The sequence below is a fragment of the Aspergillus vadensis genome (assembly GCF_003184925.1).
Source record: "Aspergillus vadensis CBS 113365 unplaced genomic scaffold BO88scaffold_8, whole genome shotgun sequence".
Lineage (NCBI taxonomy): Eukaryota > Fungi > Ascomycota > Eurotiomycetes > Eurotiales > Aspergillaceae > Aspergillus > Aspergillus vadensis.
The window spans coordinates 476,866-501,436 of record NW_020292046.1 but is presented as its reverse complement, the minus strand read 5'-3'; the positions used below and the strand labels follow the sequence as shown (position 1 = coordinate 501,436).

General features: G+C 50.7%; 3 protein-coding genes across 3 annotated transcripts; 2 read left to right on the top strand and 1 right to left on the bottom strand.

Annotated features, from left to right (window-relative positions):
- The first annotated feature begins 3,761 nt into the window (after nt 1-3,761).
- Nucleotides 3,762-9,312, top strand: csmB (putative chitin synthase). The gene is made up of 4 exons (XM_025706490.1): nt 3,762-4,149; nt 4,200-7,823; nt 7,871-9,135; nt 9,190-9,312. Exons 1-4 carry the CDS (start codon nt 3,860-3,862, stop codon nt 9,285-9,287), a joined length of 5,277 nt encoding a protein of 1,758 aa, XP_025564115.1. The 5' UTR covers nt 3,762-3,859; the 3' UTR covers nt 9,288-9,312.
- Nucleotides 9,313-9,651: 339 nt separating this feature from the next.
- BO88DRAFT_487090 (uncharacterized protein) lies at nt 9,652-10,383 on the top strand (the record flags this gene model as incomplete). Its single annotated transcript, XM_025712522.1, has 2 exons — nt 9,652-10,133; nt 10,272-10,383. Exons 1-2 carry the CDS (start codon nt 9,823-9,825, stop codon nt 10,381-10,383), a joined length of 423 nt encoding a protein of 140 aa, XP_025564114.1. The 5' UTR covers nt 9,652-9,822.
- A 1,074-nt stretch (nt 10,384-11,457) lies between these two features.
- On the bottom strand, nt 11,458-23,536 carry BO88DRAFT_452576 (acetyl-CoA synthetase-like protein; the record flags this gene model as incomplete). The annotated part of the gene is made up of 4 exons (XM_025710704.1): nt 11,458-12,507; nt 13,388-13,689; nt 13,750-13,790; nt 13,839-23,536. The coding sequence occupies 4 exons, from the start codon at nt 23,534-23,536 to the stop codon at nt 11,458-11,460; spliced, it is 11,091 nt and encodes a 3,696-aa protein (XP_025564113.1).
- Between the last annotated feature and the right edge of the window lie 1,035 nt (nt 23,537-24,571).

Sequence of the window (24,571 nt, the reverse complement as noted above, 5' to 3'; positions counted from 1 at the left end):
AGGGAAGATAGGTGCATTGCTCGTATAAAAGGTAAATGCTAGCCGATCACAAGACAAAGGGCGATCGGGGACTATCCAAATCTCCAGTGTGGTGAATGTAAAATGGGAGCAGCCCTGCTGACGGAGGTAGCGAGAGGCAGGCGTGGCGCGATCCGGCCAAACGATCGTATATAGGCGGTTTGAGATGGATAAACGAGGGATGCTCAACGGAGAGCCTTGATTAGATTAGAATAACAGGGCCAAAAGAACCGAATGAAGAAGGAAGAGAGAAACGTAAAGGAAAAGAAAAAAGAGGCAGTCAACAATACAAGTGCGACAGAGAGGAAGAGCACAAGTTGCTGCTGGGAAGCTGTCCGGGGTTAAGCAGCGGAACAATAATATGGACTACTGTTGATAAAGGGAAAAACCTACAGACTTTGGGCTGTGGTTGGTCTAGCTGCGACTCGGCGCGCCAGCACTAACAGTCACTATGTTGCCCGACTGGGTAAGTCCGTATGGGACTGGTTACCAGACGGCGGGGGGGAGGGGAAGTTGCAAATTACTAGCGGGATGGTATCGAGGGGGTTTTACACGGTTTGGGGAGGGACCACTACAAAGTAGGTCGGTAACGGAGAAATCAATTGATTCATGTGGAAAGAAGAAGAAAGAAATTTCACAGGCTAGAATGTTCATCCTGAGCGGCCAGAATGATGTAGGTCATCATCCACATCCCAGATAGTGCGGTGCTTGTTTCTTTCCCACTTCCCACCTTCCGTGTCTCCTGAGATTGGGGATTATTTTTGGGACGATGCATCCTGCGCTGACAGCCGAGGACCCGCGGATCCTCAGCCGGTGGGGATTTTCAGTCCGGTCGGTCGAACCGTCCCTCGATGGTCTGGTTAGGTTAAGACCCGAGCCAGTCCAGTCAATGAGGGGACCATATTTAGATTAATCCCACTGGCTGTGGGATGGTTGAGGAGGAGAAGAAGAAAAATAGAATAGAGGGGGAAAAAAAAAGAAGAGACATCGGTCTCAGTAGTCAGTCCCGCCTCGAGATTTTGTCAATCCTCGAGCTGAAACCACACTGATTTCAAAAATTACTCTTTCCCTCAGTCTGGGGGGTCTCAGATATACTACGCAATAACTTGCCAGACATTATTACTTCAATACTACTTCATTACTCCGTACCGATGCGAAAAACAACAGGACTGGCGAGAATGTGAGACGAGGCTTCCCGGCCGCCCCAATCTATTCTGGCAACCGGGTTCAATCTTATGTCAATCATTCAGCGCCACACGCAGGAAAAGGGGTCAAGTCTCCTGCCCTCCCTTTGACAGCAACTCACGCTTTGGTGACCGATTGGAACCGGGGGGCATGAGGCCTCAATATATGCACCAAGGCCTGCAGCGTCTCGAGTTGATACATATTACGAGTCAGTTGTCGGCCGGTTAGCGATCTGCGGTCAATATCTAATAACTGTGTATATAGACTAGATAGATAGATAGAGGATGGATCCATGGGTATCGATGGCGGAGACTTGACTGTTTGGGATTTAAATGCGAGTAGGTCAGAGCCAAAAAATCTCACTCATATCCTCGGTCGGGAGATCGTAAATGATCACCCACCACCACCACTCACAAGAGCAGGGGGGAAGAAAGAGAGAGATAGCCAAGAAGACCCTGAGGGGCCCGGGAAAACATTAAAGAAACAGGCTAAGCAGGTGGTCGGGGTGGACCGATTGGATCATTCGATCTGTTGATGAAACTAGGGGGTGGGATTTCCCTTGTGGTTGCTGGTCGGCGGTAAAGCACTTACTCCGTAGAACACGCTGGAAGATCCAGTTTTCTACCATCCATATCCACCCACAGATAATGTGTTTTTCTTACTCTAGAAGCTGTGCTGGATGGGGGCAGCCCAGAATCACAAATGACTGACCATGTTAACACGACTTCTTGTCTTTGTTGAGAGGACGAAACGTCACCTGTAACAGTACGGCTTGAGGTTACCCAACTTAAAGTTTCCCTTCATACCAGACCAGTCATTTATCTATTACTAAGTAGGTAGATAAATAGCCCTTACTAACGAGATACTCCTTCCCTATTCAACATGAACTAGTTGTTCTCTACTATCAGCATCAGACAACCACCTTACCTATCTCGTAGACTACTACCGTGTCACACGGGCGGGTATTACGATTATGGATGCTGCAGAATAAAAACAATGGCCAGGTTTCTCGGAGGGGGGCGCGCACTCCTTTGGAACAAAAATAACAACAACTTCAAGGCGACCCGCCGGCACTGGGCGGCGCCATCGTAAATCATGCATGATCTCTTGGGTTTTTTCAATCACAGCATATGACAGCTTTGCCCCTCCGCTCCCCAGTCGATGGAATATCCAGAAATAGCAGAGACAAAGAGAACGGACCCAACGATGTTGTTGGCAAGGTTGATAAGGTGGTGGTGGCAAGATGGTCATCAGCCATTGGCTTTGACTGAGACATTGAATGTTGTCCTGCCGGGTAGATCCAGTCGCACTGGCTGAATGCTGGATGGGAGAAACCCTCAAAACCTCACTAGTACCGTACGATGAGATACGGCCTACCCGATTAGGTATCGAGCCCCAGTTCGGGTGAGACAAAGTGTGCCATTTATAGGGTCCTTAAGGGTCTAGAGCCATGGATCTGACCCTTTTAGCCCCCTCCATTGGTTGGCTGTAAAGTACTGATGCACGCCACATGACAATTTCAGGGAGCCCTGATGCTGGCCCGGGAAATTTTCAATACTCCAGTGCAAGGGTTCTATTGCTGCTTACCTGCACCAGTAATGTATGTATCTGTGTAGTATCTATGTATGCGTGTTGCAGGAGAACACCTTTTATTTTTCTTTTCCCTTTTTTCTCTTTTGCTACTTTTTCAAATTGGCTTTCTCGAAACCCTCGTCCTATTTCTCCGAACCTAACTAAACTCAGTAGTCGCAAAAAGTGTGCGAGGGGGAGGCGAAACGGTGTCCTCTTTCGGGAAGCACCTAGTTCGGTTACTAAACGACCTATCGCCTTAGTTAGAGTTAGCTAGCGGATGGGCTAGCAGCAACCATAGTGCTTTTCGCTCGGTTTTCTTTGCAATTGCAAGGCTTCGGGAGGTCCAGGATTACCAATGAGAAACCCGGGCGACGGGACAGAACCTCAATTGAAACAAGCACCCACCCACTCACTGCAGAGGTAATTTTCATCCTGCCGTACCCGCCCATCCCCACTAGAGTTAAGCTGTTGGTGGTAAACTAAACCCAGAGATACCATACAAACAACAAATTGGGGTCAGCGGCCTCGCATCATGCTCTCGCTCTCTTTCTCTCTCTTCTCTTTCTGCTCTGTTGCTCGGTCGTCTGTCGGTTTAGTTCCCCTCTCACTGCTGCTTCTTTGATGTTCATTGTTTTGTGTTTCTGTCAGTACTGGCTGTGGTTCTTTGCCTTTTCCTTCTCCGCTGCTTCTGCTGGTCCGTTGCCTCTTGTGTTTTGAGCATAATCTTAATAATTTGCAGCCTTTCGTATGCCAACATTCGCTACGACCCATCGCTTCTAACGTTCGCTCCAAACGATACCTATCGCCTGATCGCTGATCTATACCTGCGAATCCATCTCGATCGTTGACAGTTAACTCCAGTGAAGTCAGCTCTTATTTTAGAAACTGCAAAGCACTTCCGTCGTTTGAGTTTATTCACATGCGTCCATCGCCTGCCACCCGGTGAAGCTTGCGACACCCCATGCTTTGACCAGCGCTCGATATCCTTTCACTCGTTCAACCTGGTCTATAAGAGCGACCTCCGGATTGGCACTGCGCCTTATTACTATCGTTATACAAGTTCTGGGTCAAGCAGAAAATAGCCATGTCAACTCGTTTCTCGGTCTATTCTAGTCATTCCACGGGCGTTTCCTCGTCCCGTCCAAGTCCCTCAACTGTGACGACAACAACGCTGCTAAATGCGCTGCATGCACATTACAACTCGGGGCAACCCTATCAACTGGATGCAGGGACGAGCTTGGTGGTGAACACATGGGTTACCGCTACCCGGACAAATCCCAATGGTCAAGAAGGAGGGACGATAGATCGGGATTTGGCACTCAGAGCTTGGGAACATGCACGAAGACGAGCAGAAGATGGTTGCATTGTGCTATGGTAAGCATCAAGTTTTCTAAATCACATGGACTAAAGGCTAATTTGTTCAGCTCAACCCATCAATCAACCCCATCCATATTTGAGCCTTTCCTGGCGGCGCTACCACTCACCACTCCGAACATTGCATTTACCGCTCTTACGGCTCTCCGACCCTTCCTGTCCGCTGTAACCTCCTTCAACCCTTCTTACTCTCTGTACTCTGCTCTGTCTGCTCGCTACTCCATTAACCTGAAAGGTGATGTTGTAGGCCTCTCACTGGCACTATCCACGTCTGGCATCAATGTGCGCAAAGGCCTTCTTGATATCCCTACAGAGGCCGGTTATCGAGCATTTGACGTGTTCTATTACCTTCTAGCTTCGATCTCGACCCCAGCAGAGCGAGAGTTTCTGAACCTGAAAGATGCCTCCTCGTACGCTCTGCTCAGCAAGTCGGGTACATATACGCCGCCTGCGTACCTTCCCACCGCCGACGACGCTGCTGCTGCGGAAGACTTCAGAGCTGCGCTCAAGTCGATCGGCATCAAGGGAGCGGCTCAGCGTGGTCTCCTGTCCACCCTTGCCGGTCTGCTGAAGCTTGGTAATGCCACTGGCTTTTTGGTTGATCAGGAAGATCTTGAGGAAGCATGTGACGAAGTGGGTGGTCTGCTCGGGTTGGATCCGGAAGTTCTGCTGCACAGTTGCTCCACTGATGATCGCGAGGTGCTGATCTCGGGGATTTACGAGGCACTGGTCGACTGGGTGATCGAAAAGGCCAACGAGGCCATTTCCAGCGAGCTTCAAGCGATTCTCGACAACGACCCCAGTACCAGTGGTGGCTCTGGTCCTGGCGGCCAGTGGACTGATGATGACACGGTCAGCATTTCTGTGGTGGATATTCCCAGACCTGCTCTAGGAAAAGCTGTGGCAGTTCGCAACGTGTTCGATGACAATACTGGTATCAACGCGGAAATGAAGGAGGATGGCGTCACTGTTCCCCCTGTAGGACATGCTATTGCAAACGATGTTTCCTCCGCGGTAGCCCAGGTTGAGGCGGACCTCGGAATCACCACGGGCTCTGCTTGGCACGAACGCGAGTATGAACTCGGCAAGCGACAAGAAGTGCTGGAGAAGGTTGGGCTGGAAGTCGACATGGACTCGTTCCTCCGAAAACTTTTGCTCCCTGTTGAATCCGAAGGTATCACGGTTGGGAAGCGGGGCCGGTTTGATCTTCCCACCACGCTGGGAAGTAGCAGAGTCTGGCACCATATCTCCGTCCACCCGACTGATGATCTGCCCGAGAAACTCAACACCTTCTCGCCGACGGCCGCCTGGTCAGCCGGAGTCGTGTCCCGGCAATTGCGGGAATGGAGACTTGCTGAATGGGCCAACCGACGCCTCAGGCAGATTGACTTTACGGCCGACTTCGACATGGATGAGTTCGTTGGCCGTTATTGCCGTCTCGGATGCGCTGAGGGTCGGGATGGTGTTGAGAGCTGGTTGATGGAGAGAGGCTGGACCAACGGAGATGCCTTCGTGGGTCACCAGCGAATCTGGATGAGAGAAAGTGCATGGTGGGAAGGTGAAACAATGCTTGACATGAAACCAGACGAGCCCGCGACGGCCAACCCTTTCCTGTACGGGAACACCATGCTCGATGCCGGGTTGCCCCATTATGCGGGAACTCCTATGGCAGAATCCACCAGCCTTCTGGGCAGTCGAGATGACCTTCTCAACCACCGCCAGAGCACGTTGGCGCCCAGCTTCCATGGAGGCGCCAAATCAATCGCTCCAAGTGTCCCCCAGACTCTAAACATGGGTGGCGATTATGGTCTCGGCTCGAAGGGTGATACTAGGAAGTGGGACAATCCGTATTCTGACGAATACGCCCATTATAACAACGGCGAGCTCGACCCTGAAGTTGGCGACCCCAAACACATTGAAAAGAAGCCCATTACTCAGGGCCGACGCATCTGGGTCGGATTTGTCTGGGCGTTGACTTTCTGGATTCCATCATTCGCTCTGCGCTGGATTGGCCGGATGAAGCGTCCCGATGTCCGGATGGCCTGGCGCGAGAAGCTCGTTCTGATGCTTATCATTTTGCTGTTCAACGGTGTGGTTTGCTTTTACATCATTGCCTTTGGTGATCTGCTCTGCCCGAACAAGGACAAAGCTTGGAATGAGAAGCAACTAAGTTGGCATGCTCTCGACAACGATTTCTATGTCAGTATTCATGGAAACGTCTACGACATTACCAAGTTCTGGAGACTTCAGCACAGTGATTCTTCGATTGAAACGACAACGAGCAATATGAAGCCATTCGCGGGTGAGATTCTGGATCAGTATTTCACCCCTCCGTTGACGCGCTTCTGCTCGCCATACGTGACGGAGCAGTCAGTCACTCTGCAGTTTAACAACACCAATGCCCTCGAGTATCCCAACGCAGAGCACTACTGTGGATCTTATCACACCCCCAGTACCACCACCAAGCTGCATAACATTACTTGGTATGAGGACATCTTTTTGCCCAAGATCAAGACCTATTACAAGGGTCCCCTTGTTTGGTCGAAGAGCACCATACAAAAACAAGCAACGGATAGTTCACGGTATTGGGTCATCGTTCACGATAAAATCTATGACCTTACGGACTACTTCTATACCGCCGAATTGTTCGATAATGACGACACTTACGCCTTCCTACCGTCGAGCGTAACCGACTTGTTCAAGAATTATGCGGGTGAGGATGTTACCGACAAATGGCAGAACACAACAGACTTCCAGCAGTCACAGACGTGTCTTGACTATGTCTTCTATAAAGGCAAAGTGGATTTCCGTGACAGCCCCCGCTGTACGGTTAACAACTGGATTCTTCTCTCGTTCACGGTTCTCATCTGCGCTGTTATCCTCGTTAAGTTTGTTAGTGCCCTTCAACTTGGCTCCAAGCGTCGTCCTGCACCACAGGATAAGTTCGTTATCTGCCATGTGCCGGCGTACACAGAAGGTGAGGATGCGCTGCGTAAAGGTCTCGACTCCCTCACGGCTCTTCAGTACGACAACAAGAGGAAGCTCATCTTCGTCATTTGCGACGGTATGATTGTTGGTGGCGGAAATGATCGTCCTACGCCTAAGATTGTTCTCGATATTCTGGGGGTCGACCCGAAGGTTGATCCCCCGGCGTTGCCGTGCAAGGCCATTGGCCAGGGTAGCGAGCAGCTGAACTACGGCAAAGTGTATTCTGGTCTTTACGAGTATGAGGGTAACGTGGTCCCGTATATTGTCGTTGTCAAGGTCGGCAAGGAGTCGGAGCAGAGTCGGCCCAAACCTGGAAACAGGGGTAAGCGTGACTCGCAGATCATGATGATGCAGTTCCTCAATCGGGTACACCATCGTTCACCTATGTCGCCGCTGGAGCTGGAGATTTTCCACCAAATCAACAATGTCATCGGTGTCGACCCTGAGCTCTACGAATACTGTCTGATGGTGGACGCCGATACCAGTGTCCGAGAAGATTCACTCAACCGTCTGGTTGCCGCTTGTGCCAACGATGCACGCATTGCTGGTATTTGTGGTGAGACCAGTCTGCAGAATGAAGAGCGAAGTTGGTGGACGATGATTCAGGTGTATGAGTACTATATTTCACATCACCTGGCCAAGGCGTTCGAGTCGCTTTTCGGTAGTGTCACATGTCTACCCGGATGGTAAGTTGATTCAATCCTTCGACAAGTTCATTGACTAACAGGAACAGTTTCTGCATGTACCGTCTGCGGACCGCCGACAAGGGCAAGCCTCTGATCATCTCTGACAAGGTTATTGAGGAGTATGCAGACAATGATGTTGATACCCTTCATAAGAAGAACCTCCTGTCGCTTGGTGAGGATCGTTTCCTGACTACGCTTATGACGAAGCACTTCCCCGAGATGTCCTACAAGTTCATTCCGGATGCATACGCCAGTACGGCCGCGCCAGAGACCTGGTCGGTCTTGCTGTCGCAGCGTCGGCGTTGGATCAACTCAACCGTGCACAACCTGGTGGAAGTGGCCATGCTGAAAGATATGTGCGGATTCTGCTTGTTCAGTATGCGATTCGTCGTGTTGGTTGATCTTCTCGGAACGGTCATCCTGCCTGCGACTTGTGTCTACCTGGGCTACCTGATCTATCGCGTTGCCAGTCATACCGGTCCCTTCCCTATGATTTCGATTGTCATCCTGGCAGGTGTGTATGGTCTCCAGGCGATCATCTTCCTTCTGAAACGGCAGTGGCAGCACATTGGCTGGATGATCATCTACATTTTAGCCTATCCTATCTACAACTTCATTCTCCCGCTCTATTCGTTCTGGAAGCAAGACGACTTCAGTTGGGGTAGCACGCGTATTGTCATTGGAGAACAGGGCAACAAGCGCGTGGTGGCAGTGGACGACGAGGGCTTCGACCCGCGCAGTGTGCCGCTACAGCGCTGGGATGACTACGCGCTGGCCAACAACCTGCCGGGACGGCGCGGTGACTTTGGTATGAGCCAGGAGAAGATGTACAGTGGCCGTTATGATGACATGGCGCTGGAGATGGATGACATGCACTCGAACTATTCCTCGGTGAAGCCGGCGTCGACGATCCTGACTGGGTTCCCGCATCACCAGGGCCGCCACGGCAGCCCGTACATGCCCCCGCAATCTCCAGCACCGTTTGCCAACACCCCGGGTAACCGCAACTCGCACATGTCGAGTCTTACGCGATACACGGATCAGCCGTTTGCCAGTGGACATATGGCGTCACGGTCGGTGGGCAATCTCAGTGTGCCGGATGGATTGACGAACCGCCACAGCGTGGGTCTGATGCAAAGCACGGAGAACCTGCTCGGGCGGCCCAACTCGCGCAGTCCCGTAGGTGGGATATCGCGACCTGTGAGTGCGTTTGACTTCCGGGGAAGTGGCGGGCCCGACGAGGGTTCGATCACCGAGGCGATCCGCGCCTGTTTGGCGGAGGTAGACCTGGACACGGTGACGAAGAAGCAGGGTGAGTTATCTTCCACTGAGGTGATAGGAAAAAAATGCTAAGAAACCGTAACAGTGCGCGCATTAGTCGAGCAGCGACTACAAACGACATTGATAGGCGACAAGCGGGCGTTCCTCGACCGACAAATTGACCACGAGCTGGCCAATATGTAAAAAGTCGACGTGAGGAAGAGACGGGATGTAATGGATGTAATTGATTTTGTTCTCCAGTGTATACGCGAGCATACATAGCTATCATTTGGCAGTATATGAATTTCGGGCGGGCGTTAGCGTGGGAACATTCATTGATGTAAAAATTGAACATGCATTATCAGCGTTATGTATACAATGTTGACTTGGTTGCATTTGTTGAATGACAGATAGACAGACAGACATGAAATAGATGCATAAGCGCCGCACATGTTGCATGGAACAATTCCAAAGTGCCCAGGGACACCGGAGCTAATCCTCTTCCGCACAAAGAACCATTCATAAGTAACCTTCCCCCTTCCTTAACCCATGGGACCCCACAAACCCACCCACCCCTCATCCATTCATCCATTCAACCCCCCTCTTATCTACTATCTATCTATCAGATAACCATAACCATAACCACACCATCTCCACATCAACAACCACCACCTATACTATTCTATACCTTCCCCCCTCCTCAACCACAATCCCCTCCCCGAAATCTTAAGAAGAAGACATGCCCCCCACTCCCGAGAAAAGCAAAGAAACCCTAGAAGCCAAATCGGCCTTCAGCGCGACGCTCCTCAACATCGGCAGCACACATGCCAGCCCGCTCGTGGAGCGCGCACACACCATCACAGAAAATGCGGCAGCGCTGGACAAGCAGCAAGCAGAGCTGGAAGCACATACGGCTGCGCTGGCGAAGCAGAATGAGAGCTGGGATAAGTTGGCGGGGGAGGCGCGGGACGGGTTGAAGGAGATCGGGGACGTGCAGAATTGGGCGGAGGTGGTGGAGAGGGAGTTGTTGGTGTTGGAGGAGATGATGGGGTATGTGGAGAGTAAGGGAGATCATGATGGTGGTCATGGTGGGGAGGGGGAGGGGGAGGGGGATGGGTATGGGATGAATGGGGGGATTACTGATGATAGAAATGGGGTTGGAAAGGGGAAGGGGAATGCTAATACTAGTACTGTTGATGGTGGTGGTGGTGGTGATGCTGATGATAATGGAGGTATTACTAGTGGTAGTAGTGGAAGTGGGAGTAAGACAGGATCATCATCGTGGTTTAAGTGGTGGTAAAGACTATTTACTACTAGATAGTGGCAGGAGGAACTCTTCAATGTGGATACGACAGATGTTTACTTGGCTATTACTACTATTTGGAACGAGGGAAATCTTCTATTGCCCACAGATTACTTTATACAGCCTTCATGTTCTTCAAGAAAAGAAGAGTATACTGCCAATGAAATGGACATCCAAAGAGGATCCTTTATCAGCAGCACTAACTATTTTAAAAGCTATCACTATAGAATGTTGCGCTAGAACCGAAGGATCGAAGAAATAGTAGATACACACATCTCTACCATTAACGTCCATACCTATCAGAAAACGAAGAGATTTACATCTATTCATCCAGAGCTCCAATAAAGCACCCCCAATGACCCAAACCTCTATCCCCATGATCAACTCGATTGAACGAGGTATACTTCTCCATTCCCTCCAAAGCGGTCAAAAAACGTCCAGATTGCTGACTCAGTTTTTCGGGACTGTGTAAATCTATATCCGCTTAAATCCGTCTATATCCGCAACTTTTCTCTCGAGGTTCGCTAGGTTGAGAGGCGGGAGGATTCAGCAGTAAGGTAAGTACTACGTGTGTTCAGTGCTGGTTATTGATTGCCTCGATGCTTTGGGTTCTGGTGTACCGGGGTTATTAAGGCAGACTATCTGTCGATGAAAGTTTTCATATCATGGTGTTTTAAAATGGCGTTTTAAATATTGGAAGACATTTGGAGTTATATTTGCTTCTCAATATGGCGGTAAATGTACAAAACAAAATCTTCAGTTTCGACTAAGAAAGGGAACTCAATCCTTGTATCATTATACTATATTCTTGTCTACTTACTTCATGAACTAGGTCTAATAACACTCTACCTGACATTCTCATCGATTTACCTCAGCATAAAATGGAAAAAAAACTGATCAAAGAGGAATCACTCCACGGTCCAGATCCGCTATAGCCGAGCAGTATCGACCCAACAGAACCCACGGCGCCAACTGGGGCAAGAAGGTCTGGATTACTAGGGTCGATGATCCACATGCGACAACCAAACGGTCGTCCCAGGCTGCGTGGCTCGGAACCCGGGTGCAGTGTGTTCACTGTGCCGGAACACCACACAGCACATTCCGTAGGGCCGTATGCAATATGCAAGAATCAGATTCAACACGGGAGACCATACCTGCACCTCCTTGCTGTCCCCCTACAAGTAGGGTGCGCAACGTCGGGAAGTCGGCCGGCCGCAAAGCACGCGCCACTGACGGAGTCAGGGAGGCCCAATTTGCCCGCAAGCCGTATGTGGCTCGGGACAATGTCTGTTGACGCTGTTCTTCCGAGGGAATGCATATGCACCCACCCTGGACCAAAGTTGTGAGCATTTCACCAATCGAATCATCGAAGGCGAATGACGCAAATTGCAACACGCGGGACTGGGGGCCGATCTGCAACGTTCCAGCCTGACTGACGGCAGAGGTAGCAAAGGCACGATGATGGATGATCACTCCTTTTGGCTGCCCCGTTGATCCGGAGGTGAAAATGCCGTATAGTGCATTGTCTGGGGTCAACTCCAAGTCCATCTCTGTCCCCCCATATACATCGCCCCTACTGCCTTCCACTCCCCCAAGTTCTTCACCGAAGGTTACCACCCGGCTTACCAACTGGGCTGCTATTTCCTGACCTTGAGGAGGTGCTAATATCACAGTGACCCGAGCCTTTATACAGATGGCACGTAGCCGAGCCAGTGGGTGGCTTGGGTCTAAGACAATGAAGGCGCCGCCGGCTCGAATCACAGCTGTGATTGCCACGGTGACCCAGTGGGACTTGATGGCGTAGATTGGAACGGAGACCTCAGGGCCAACACAGTAACAGTCATGAAGTTGACGGCTTAACCAGGCTGATTGAGCCTCTAGTTCTGCGTAGGTGAAACTGCCATCCCATGCGCAGACGGCTGGAGAGTCGGGCCGTGCGCGGCAGTTGTCGAGGATCATGTCGCCGACGCATCGCTCTACAGCCTGCGGGACCTGCTCGTTCCATCTTCGTATAGCCTGAAGAGAGCTTCCGCCTAGCAGAGGAACTGACCGAACTGGTTGGTCGCTGAAATACACGATACCCTGCACCGCTTGCTCAAAAGCATCGAGGACAAATGTGGCCTGTTCATGGGTGAGCAGTTCACGCCTATAGTTCATAATTACCCCGACTTCCTCTTGGGCAATATTGATACGGACCATTAAATCGTACTATATGAGAACCATGTTTCCTTCAGCCTGCCTGTGTTCTATACAAGAATGAATAAGGAATAAGGAATGAACACATACCTCTGTAGAATCTTCTCCATTTTATTCATTAAATATTAATAAAAAATGTGGAAGTGCAAGTCATGACTTAACTTTTTAGACAGATATAATAGAACTAAAAAAAGAGCCCTGATAATAACACATGACTTCAGTTAATAACTAACATTAAAAACCTGGGGATTAAGCAAAGTCACTTTGGATTCTATACAACATTTCAACTATACTGATATCATCTCTACTAAAGTCCATCCACTAATGAATATATTAATACACGGCTTTACTATATTCTCAATAATATTGATAGGCATGTCACAACCGGCCGTCATATAACTATAGTATACATTATCAGTCCCCATATATGCACAGAAACCCAGCCCCCAGGCCACTTCAAAAACTGAAGCTAATATAAATTTATTAATTCGGCAGAACTTATAAACAGATGGAATTTTAAGCAATGGACAGTCAACTCAATATATTCTTACAGTCAACATATCTTTACTTTTATAATCTACTAGTGTAGGGAAAAGGTATACTCCAAAATTCTTTACATACTTCTCCCAGTAGCTGCGGACGGGGTCTGATGGCTGTTTCTATATATCTATAAAATAAAATATTTGTATACATGGCCCGATTCTTGAGGTAGTATATTGTTGTATGCTAGCAGGAGATGTCAGTAAAATATTTAGCACAGAATTCCATCCAGCAGGGCATGCTCGATCTCAAAAGCGCAACTTACCGAGCCTGTGGAAGCCCGACAGACCGTTAACCGATGCGCTGGATGCAACGCCGGCAAGGACGAACGCTCCCAAGGGCTTGATCCTTTTGCAGAGCTCTCTGTCTGTGTAGCATCAAAGCTGACCATAGTCGGTTGCACATCATCTAGGGCAACCTGGTCAATGCTGCCGTCCCCTCGCGGACTGTCCACATATATGGTACGAAGTGGTGGGTGTCTTTCCACAACCCGCTCCCACGCCCGCATGAGTCGGCCAGTGTCGACTGGACACTCATCTCGGGCCTTCACAGTCCATGCCAGCCGGGCTGTATAGACTTTTTAATTTTTCGCTTGGCTTATCAGCAGTTTTAGTTGGATGGGCGCACAGGGAAACGCATCCGCCACGGTCTTTCCGGCGAGACGGAGTCTGTCAGTCAGGGTCTTGAATTCGAAGAATTGCTCATCAGTCAATCACAGTAGAGGCACATCGGATCGGGTCAGAGGAGGAGGAATGGTGGGAAATCGCTGGGCCAGAGTTGACAGGGCCTCTCGGGACCTTTCCGCCCATCCGAGAATTTTCTCTGCGTGCTTGATATGCCGATTGTACAGAAAGTCAATCGACAATCTTCCTTCGGCCACATTGGCAAGGATATCAATCAGGGCAAAGCGACCCACATGCGATCCCTGATTGACAAGAGTCGAAACCGATAAGGGTACCCGCTTGAAAAGCGAGTTAGCTGATTCAGCTGCCTCTGAAGTGCCGGCGTAATTGAAAGTTATTTCCATCGTCGTCATCTGATCCTGGCGTGCTGCCAAGTAGAATCGCCCAACGTCTTGGACTTCGCGTCGCCCATCTTTAGTTCGACGTACCGCCTCCACCAGATCACAGTCGGGGCCCAGAGGCACATGAGAGGGCCAGATATTTGTAAACCATCCGACGGTTCCGATCACGTCAATATCGTCCGCCCATGGATCGCGCCCATGACCTTCGTTGAAGATGGCCGGAGTCGGTCTATCGGGGAATGTCTTCGTGAACGCATGCATCAGCGCCGCCTGCAGCAGCTCGACTGGCCTGGTGTTAAACGCTTTGTTGGCAGGCCCCAGAATCTGACTAGTCTGTTGACGATTGAGTGTTACTTGGTACTGATCTACGTCGGCATAATTATTGCTCGTTTCAGACAGTCCCCAGTAATCCATCATAACCGCCGGGACAGCCTGGTCTCTTATCTCTGGGGTAGAGACAATGTGCTCCTCCTGGAGACGAGCCCATGTGATATAGGACATGGCGTTTTGTGAGCTCACAGGCTTCGATTCCAAAAGCCGCTCTAGTTGATCCAGGATAATCTGCCACGATACAATATCGACAACGAGGTGGTGGACTAAGAGGGACAGGCATTGTTTGCCGCCGTGGATACGCATCAGATCCACAGCAATTAAAGGCCCATATTCAATGTTCAAGTCTTGTTGCCGATCCGTATAAAGTGTTTCTGCGTCCCTCTGTGACATGTTTTCATGCTGTTCGTATCGGTAAGAATTGACTATATCCTTGCTGATCGTCTGATACCATGTCCCCTCCGCATTACGAGAGAACCGTGCCCGCAGCATAGAATGAGTACGCACAATCCATTGTACTGCCTGCTCTACCTTGTCAGCTTGGACAGGCCGCCGAAGCTCGAAGAAGAAGCTCTGATTGAAATGGTTGTAGTGCACCGGAACTCGGTCCAGGAAAAGCTGTTGAATCGCCGATAGGCGGAACGGTGTATTGTGGGCTCCATCTTGCAAGGAACCTGACGAAGTAGAAATCCTACTTGTGACTGTTGTAGCCAACTTGGCAATTGTGCTCTGTTGCAAAATGTGGTTGACTGTGGTGCGGATCCCGATACCTTTTAATTGAGAGACAATTTGCATAGCACTGATCGAATCGCCGCCCAGATGAAAAAAGCTGTCATCAACACCCACCATGTCGGGAGCTTTGTTCAAAACCTGAATCCAGATAGCATGGATCGCCTTCTCATTTTCTGTCGATGGCTGTCGGTGGCTGCGTCGTGTAGCGGTCATATACCGCTGAATTTCCGAGGGCAGAAGAGCTTCGACAGACATGCGAAGAGCTCTGCGGTCCACCTTCCCTCCAGCTGTCTGAGGAACCTTGGCAATAGGAAGGAATATAGAGGGGACCATATATCTGGGAATAGCGTCGCGAAGAGAAAGCTCGGCGACCTGCATGGACTTTTGGAATGTGCTTGTGGGGGGAAGAAAGGGTGCGCCTTCGGCCTTACTACCAGCCATGTCCCGAAGAATAATACAGGCGAATAAGGTCGGTGAGCTGTCTATCGTTGCAATATCGACAATTGAATCTAAACCTCCAGTGCAGCTTCGTACTTGATACTCGACCTCGGCTAACTCTATACGCTGTCCGCGCAGCTTCACCTGTGTGTCTTTGCGGCCGACAAACCGAATTTTCCCTTCGGTAGTAAGCTCGACAAGGTCGCCCGAGCGATAGAGGCGGCCAGGGCGGCCATTTCGCCAATTGGTGAGCCATTCTGGAGGGTCAATATATCCTGCTTGCGTGAGCTCTGGGCTGTTTAAGTATCCTCTTGTGACGATTGGCCCTTCGATGATGAGCTCGCCTACTGCACCAAGGGGAACCAATCGTGTGGGATCAGAGGGAGCAGTCACCCATGCTGCTCCGCCTAGAACAGGGCCAACGGTGCCTGGTGTCCAGGACCCCTCGACTACTGACCCTGCTGCGCAAATTATGGTCTCAGCCGGTCCATAAGCATTAATAAGTGTTACATGGGATGCCCACCGACTGGCAACGTGCCGTGTCAGCGCTTCGCCTCCTGATATAACAGTTTTCAGACTGGGCACCCGATCAGGATCCAGTATGGCAAGCATCGATGGGGTCAGGAGGGCGGCGTTGACTTGCTTGTCTGCAATGAATTGTTCGATTGCGTTCATCCGCTCAGACTCAGACGGTATACAGACACATCCTCCGGTGATGAGGGTCGTGAATATCTCATAGATGCTAGCATCGAAGGCATATGACGCAAAGTGAAGCATCCTACTACTCTTGGTTATGTTCAGCGCATCACTGTGATATCGAATGCTCGTCGACAGGTTCCGATGCTCCATCACTATGCCCTTGGGTCGCCCGGTGGAGCCGGAGGTAAAGACAATAAAGGCCGGGGAGTCAGGGCTCACCGAGGGCTGCTCGACAGAAGCCGAGCCGAGCCCATGCACTTGCACTTGCATCTGGAAGGGTACAGTCAGTATTGTGGCCGCAGAATGTCCTTCAAATTGACCCTTCGTCTCTTTCGAGCAAATGACTATTCTAGGCTGGGTCTGATCAAGTATACTCTGCAGTCGCTCAGTTGGAAGCTTAGGATCAATGCAAACAGCGGTTGCTCCAGCACGCAAAACGGCTATGATGCTGATGACCGACCACTTTGATCTATTTAGACTGATAGGCACAACTGATCCCGCCTGAAGACCGCTGTTCCCAATTACTTGAGCCAGCATAAGGGAGGAGGAGGCTAGCTCTTCGAAAGTCAAGTCCCCATCCCAGGCACACACCGCTAAGGCAGACGGACGCGACATTACATGGTCCAGAACGGAGTCATGCAAGCAGCGCTCTAATGGCGATGGTAGTGTAGCATTCCAGCAGGCCAATTTTTCCCAATCATGATCGCTAACTGCCGAGAGACTCCGTAGAGACAGGTCCGGGTGAAAGAGGACTTGGTCAAGAATGTGCTCAAATTGAATGACCATCCTCTGGGCCTGGTGCACATCCAACATGCTCGGGTCATACTGGGCCACGATATCCAGATAGCCATCCACCTCCGCAACATTATTACAAGCAAGAACAAAACCGTAGCTTGCAAAATCCCCTAAGTCCAGATGCTCGCTCTGAACTTGGGCTATCAGAGCGCCGTGGCTAGACTCTGGAAGAGAATTAATTCCCAAATGACTCTGGAACTTGCATGCCCTGGCTGCTTCACTGCTAAACGACCCAATCTTTCGCAATCCAGTCTGCTGATAGGCCGTCATGGCTGCTAGTTGCTGTTGGATCTGGCGCGCCCCATACTGTACAGATTTATCTAACTCTAATCTGACGCGAAAAGGGACGGTTGTGACAGTCGGCCCCGTGAACTGGTCGATGCCAGCCACGGCTGCGGTGCGCCCATTGAGGGTTAGTCCAAACACGACATCGACTGAGTCCGAATAATAGGACATAACGATTGCCCATGCCAATTGGATGGCCGTGGGAATAGTGAAATCCAGCTGATCATCGGCTCTCATGGAATATCGCCGATGAATGGCTTGATTCGGTATCGGTTCGTAAGTTGGATGTGGGAGAGCTGGGAATACAGCTGCTTTGAGGTCTTCGAATTGGAAGCGCCAAAAGGAAGCCGAAGCGGAGTCGTCCTGTTGTTGGTGGAGGTAGCGAATGAAAGGTGAGAATGGCCTGGGCTGAAGACTTTGTCCGCGGTAGGCAGCCTCGACCTGGTCCCAAATGAGAGACAGGGACCAGCCGTCGTAGAGGGCATGGTGGATAGTCATGACAAGTCGAGGAGGACTAGCTATCAATGAAAGACGAAGCAAGCGTACGTTGAGACCCATTACTGCAGGCACAGATCGGCTTTGGTAATCCTGCTGTGTGCTATATTTCTCCCAGTACGGCGCCTCTCGCATAACGACCTGGAAGCTTCCTCCCGGGCCCTGTGTCAGTCGTGTACGGAGAATAGGGTTTGCCAAACAAGTTGCATTCCACGCCGCTTGGAAACGATCCAAATCGACATTTTCTACAAGGTCATAGACGAATGTTGCAACATGTTTTCCGGGCGTCTTCAGAGTCAACGCCATAAGGCCTTCTTGCAACGGGGTGCATGGGTACAGGTCCTCAATCTGAACTCTGGCTGCTCCAGCCTGGGTCTGCAGCGTTGCTATAATCTGGTCTTGTACCCGCAAATCTGAGATGAGACTGAGTGGTGGCACTATATCGTCGCTGTGCGTGACATTGGCCATGCTTTTCGTCGCTGCAAGGTCGATTATACGCGGTGTGGTGAAGATGTCTCCTGCGGTCAAAGAGTACCCCGACTTTCGTGCGAGCGTGGCCAATTTCATGGCCGACAAGGAATCACCACCCCTTCGGAAGAAGTCGTCCTCAATTCCGATCCGGTCCTCAGGAATCGAAAGAACGACCCCATAAAGTTGCCGCAGTACCGCCTGGGTGTGAGTCTCTGGCCCTCGAACCGGAGCTTTCTCTGCCATTCTGAACTCATCAAGCTGTTCGGAAGACAATAGCGCTGCATGTGCTTGCAGGACGCGCCGATCCAGTTTTCCCGTTGCAGAAACAGGCAGACGGCTGAGGGGGATCAAAACCGCCGGGACCATGTATGATGGAAGGTACTGTTTCATTCCAGAAAGGGCAATAGCTGCTGCTTTGGAGAAGCTCGCGTCACTCTCCACAATCAAACTGGAGTTGGATCCGATTGAGGGCGTGCGCACAACGAACCCGGCCAGAAGATCAGGTCGCCCGTCTTGTGAAGGAAGGATGTCAGCAACTACTCCCTGGGCTCCAGGAAAGCAGCGGTGTAGGTGATATTCCACCTCTCCCATCTCCATTCGCTGTCCTCGCAGCTTGACCTGCGTGTCTTTGCGGCCGATGAATATGAATTCCCCTTCATCGTTATAATGCACGAGATCTCCGGTTCTATACAATCTGCACGGACTAGCCCGGAATGTGCGCAGCCAGGGGACGCTATCTGGAAATGCCTCAGCCGTCTTTTCCGGTTGGTTTAGATACTCCCGTGCAATAGTTGGGCCTTCAACTATTAGCTCTCCAACGGCACCGATAGGGCATAGCTGATTGACATTCGAGGGCTTGACAACCCATCCTACCGCCCCAGCAGCAAGGCCAATATTCGTTGACCGCTTCGGGTCTACCGCCCGTTGCACGGTCATCAGTATTGCACATTCAGCCGGACCATAACAATTCATAAGGTGCAAGTATGGAGACCACTGCTCAGCATCAGCTGGGGTCATGGGCTCTCCACCCAGTAAAAGGTGTTTCAACGTGGGGGATGTCTGAGCGTCTAAGGTACGTGCGACAGTAGGCGTGATCAAAGCCCAATTAGCCTTAAAGTCTGCAATAGCACCCGTAAGATTTGACAGACAGTCTTGTTGAGACGGAGCACATATACAGCCACCAGCTACTAGTGTCACGAGGTTTTCAAATATACTTGCATCAAACGCATAGGTCGAAAACTGCAGCACTCGGGACTCTGGGCTGAGACAAGACTTGGAGCATACTGCCTGCGCCATTGTGCACCAGCCACCATGCGTAATCACAGCCCCTTTTGGCTTGCCTGTTGACCCTGAGGTAAATACCAGATACATGGCATTACTTGGAGTGGCCGGACTAGTGTTCAGGGGACTTTCGGCGGTCACCAGCTCGTTATAATGGGACCCGAGGATGACAGTTTGTATTGGTCCCAATTGACCAGCAGAAGGAGCATTGGCTTCCGAGCAGAGCAGGATAGAAGCGCGCATCTCGTGACATAATTTTTGCAATCGATCCATGGGATTCGAGGGGTCAAGCAAGGCGAAAGCACCGCCGGCTTTCAAAACGGCCAGTATGGCGACAGTCGTCCACCGCGACTTCTCGAAATACAGGGGAACGAAGGTCTCAGGACCAACACCCATGGATACTAAGCGTCTTGCCAGATTTGCTGCATGTGTTTCGAGTTCCTGGTATGAGAACTCGCCATCCCACGCGCAGACGGCGGGCGCTTTAGGCTGAGCCAGCGTACGTTGATAGATCAGCTCGTGCGCACACTGTTCGACCAGTGCTGGGGCTTGGCCATTCCACTTCCGCAACTCGGCCATGTCGCATGTGCTGATGCTTTCGATATCTTCTAGCCGAGCGTTAGGTGTCTGCTGAATTTGCTGGTAGATATGCTCCAATTGATGAACTAGTCGCTTCATATGCACATCAGTGACCATCAGCGGGTCGTAGGCGATCTCAAGCGCCACAGAGGTTGAGGATGGCTTAGCGACTATGGTAATACCAAAAGAAGTGGTTTCGGTTAACTCAGTGAGATCATGAAGTTTGGAAAACATAGGCGGGTGTCGGTGCTCGCCTTCATCGGCTTGGATGACTAGGTGGCTCTGAAACTGCGTGGCAGCGGCGGACTCGGCGCCCAGAAGCCTGATGCGCTGGAGCCCGACCTGCTCTACAGACATGGTCCGGCGTGAGTGCATCTGTACATTCTTCAAGTTTTCGATCACAGTCGCTTGGGGATCGAGAAGCAGTCGCATGGGAATGATGGCGAAGGTGGGTCCGATCATGGACTCAATGCCCTCAACCGGCGCACCACGGCCGGCAACTGTTAGCCCAAAAACTACATCCCAACTCTCTGTGTGGTGAGATACTAGGAGGCCCCACGCAAGTAAGAGCTTAGTCGGCAGAGTTATTTGTCGTTCGGTATGCCAGGCCGCTGCAAGGGGAATAACATATGCAATCGTTTTTGTAGGCTTCGCAACATAATCCGGGGACGGTAATTTGGGGAAAGGGACCGCGTTCAGGCCCGATAGGGACTCGGTCCAATAACGGTCTATTTCGCTCTGGCTTTGGGATTTCAAGTATCGGATAAAGGGGCTGAAGGGCCTCGAGGACAATCTCTCCCCTCTGTAGGCCGCTTCCACTTGTTGCAGCAATAAGGGAATCCCCCAGGCATCAAACAGTGCATGGTGCATGAGCAGTGTGAAATGGCGAGGCGTGTTTGGGGTTGTCGGATCACTCAACGCCAATCTAATTAACCGCTGTCCTGTCTTCCAGTCCTTCCACATTTTGGGGACATTCTCGCTCGGATTCCTCATGTCCCATGGAATTACATCCCGGATGACGGCCTGCCAAAGTTCTGCTTCTTTCCCCGGCACGATGCGCGTTCGCAGGATTGGGTTGGCTTCAACTGTTGCTTCCCAAGCGCGGCGGAATTTGTTGATATCGATGTTGATGGGCAGCTCGAATTCCATACACATGGTGTACGCGCCAGGGTGTTTCAGGGCTACCGCGAATAGGCCCTCCTGTAGCGGAGTACAAGGGTAGATGTCCTCAATTTCGTCCTGCTTTATCTGAAACTTGCCCAGGGTGTGCGCCACCTCCATTTTCTCACTCTCACTTTTACAAAGCGAAAAGGCTGGTACATCTGCCGACGGGAGATGATCCATGCTGGCACTTGATGCCATTTCCTCTAGCGTACCATCATCCCAAGCATCCTCGTCTTCCAGGATCATTCCGCACTTGCGCGCTAACCCTGCTAGCTTCATAAACTGTATGGAATCTCCACCTAGGCTCCAGAAGTTATCTTCAATGCCAATACGCTCGGTAGGCATTTGTAGTACCTCTCCCCACAGTCGCTGCATCAATGTTTCCTTAGGGTTTCGCGGCGGTGTCTTCGCTGTTGTCTCCAGACCTAGCTTGAGCAAGTCGCGTTGAGTTTTGTAATTTCCAAGCTGACGTAGACTTCGGCGATCCAGTTGGCCATTGATACTCAATGGCATGGAAGATATCGTCAGAAAAACCGTGGGAACCATGTAGTCGGGGAGAACATGTCGCATCTTGAATTTTACTTGCTGAACTAGTGTCTGAAAATCCCCATCTGGGACCACCAGCTCACTTTCGGAAGTGGTCGCTTGAGAAGCCCCGGTAGCCCTGGTCTGAAGTACCACGAATGCGACCAAAAGGGGCGATTCGAGCGCATCCCTTGGTTGTATCACTTCCACTGCGGCATCCATGACCGAAGGATGTGAGCGCGCATGGTATTCAATCTCGGCCGCTTCCATTTGGTGTCCAGCGATTTTTAGCTGGCTATCCCTGCAACCAAGACGCTCGATCGAGCCATCAGAATGGCAGCGCGCAAGCTCACCAGTCCTATAAACTTTACCCTGCGCACTTGGCCATAGCTTTCGCAGCCAGTCCGGGCGGTCGATGAAGCCGCCAGCTGTGTTGGCTCCGCTCCCTATGTATCCTCGCCCAACAATCGGACCTTCGATCAGAAGCTCACCTACTTTGCCTACCGCACAAAGCCGCTGAACGTCCCTCTCATCCACAATCCAGCAGCTTCCACCAACCGGAAACCCGACTCTCATGGGAAAATCCGCTGCCTCGAGAACGGGATTGACGCAGGCAAAGATGCTGCACTCAGTGGGTCCATAAGCGTTGAGTAAGTTCAAATGAGGAGCCCAATGATCTCTATCTTGTGCAGTCAGGGCTTCTCCGGCACATACTAAAGTCTCGAGCGTCGGCAGGGTCTTGGGATCCAACGAGCGAGCCATGGAGGGCATGAGTAAAGCCCAATTGACTCGTAGACGTCGTATCACAGTGGCAAGGTCACCTCGTCGTTCCACTTCAGATGGAATACATACACACCCTCCGTGAACTAGCACGGCGAGGGTTTCAGTGAGGCAGACATCAAAAACGTAAGAAGCAAAGTGCAGTACTCGCGATGTCCGGGTGAGGTTCAATCGGTTACCGTGAGCAACGATCGAAGATGAGATAGATCGATGTTCGATCACAGCGCCTGTAGGGGCACCTGTACTCCCGGAGGTAAACATGGCATAGGCGGCATTGCTTGGCTTAGAACGACTAGCTGCCCCTGGAGCCATACCCTGCTTTCCCTGCCCTGTTTCTTTGTGCGCGACCACCACACCGGGCGCAAGCTGGCCAGCTTGGGACGCATTCTGGGATGAGGCTATCACCAACGGCGCCTTCAATGTTTGGCAAATTTCCTTGAGCCGCTGTAATGGTTGCGATGGATCGAGTAGTACAAAGGCGCCTCCGGCATACAAGACACCCAGGATCGCAATGATCGCCCACCGGGACTTCTCGAAATAAATAGGCACAAAGTCTTCTGGGCCGACACCCCGAGCCGACAGCGACGCGCCGAGTGAACGAGCTAAGTTGCTGAGTTGCCGATAGGTGAACTCGCCATCCCATGCACACACTGCAGGTGCTTCTGGCTGTTCATGACAGCGCTGTTCGATTAATTCGTGTATGCAGGACTCAATGGCCACGGGTGGTTCTGCGAATAGTTGCTTAAATTGTGAATCGTAAGCAGGCACTAGGCCTCCGTTCTGTGTAAGACGAGGTTTGTTGGACAGAAAAGACATTATGACTTGTTTCAATTGAGAGTGTTCCTCTCCCAGGTCGTTTCCCGAATGTTATCGTTGTCGGTCAGGTCTTCATATGTCTCCTGTGTCCGAAGGAAGAAGAAGAAGGGACAAAGGAAGAGGAGGAAGGAGACAGGGGTGAATCTAGTGAGAGACTTTGAGTACCTAATAATATCTGAGAATGTCTTAATGTTCATTATACTTAATTTCATCATGGAATGACACCCAATACTGGAATTGATCTTGCCACTTCGGGGCTGTCCTGTAAGAGCTGTGGTCGAGGAAAATATGCGGGAATAGGGTTGACTTGCAACTGGCCGAATTCACCAAAACTGTAGACAGTCTGGTTTCGTCGGTACCAGTCAATCTTGGTGATACAATAGTAGGATCTAGGAGGCACGGCATGTTTGTGTGACCTTTCTAAACTCTTGGGGCGTTATTGTGTTGAACCGGAATCCTCCTACAGTCTAGATCCCAGCTCACATGTTGATGATGGAGGCGTTGGCGGTCTCATCATCATTCTTGCGTCGGATATAACGAAAGGCTATACAGTTAAAAGATAATAAGATGGAGGCTATCTGGCAACGACGGAAGTACTTTGTAGATATGGAGAACCGAATACTTCGGCTTGTCGAGATGGTACATGCATTCCGTCGGCGAATTCCCCTTTGCCTGCAGGAATGTATCAATTGAGCCAAGCTCGATCATCTTCTGCAGAACCGTTAATTGTCCGGCTGCAGGAATGTGAGCCATATACGTAGTAATCAGGTTTTACTGAAGTATGCTTACTTATACAACTACATTCATTACGATGATGCCAGTGGAAGTAAAAACGCTAGGGCTAACGGGCTTCTCTTCATAGGTGGAGTAATTCCAGATAGTAGAAGACTGCATAAGTTGTTTAGAACAGGCCTATGTCTGTTAAAAGTAGTATGTTGACAGCTACACAGCATAAAGTTATATCTAAAACACAATGTCATTCTGAGGAACAGTTGGAAGGCTAAATTTATACGGAAATATATATCTACATATCCA

Bases quoted from the DNA above. Each gene is read 5' to 3' on its own strand.
- csmB (XM_025706490.1), top strand. From the start codon at position 3,860: ATGTCAACTCGTTTCTCGGTCTATTCTAGTCATTCCACGGGCGTTTCC. The intron at 4,150-4,199 runs GTAAGCATCAAG...TAATTTGTTCAG, and splicing joins GATGGTTGCATTGTGCTATG to CTCAACCCATCAATCAACCC. The intron at 9,136-9,189 runs GTGAGTTATCTT...AAACCGTAACAG, and splicing joins CACGGTGACGAAGAAGCAGG to TGCGCGCATTAGTCGAGCAG.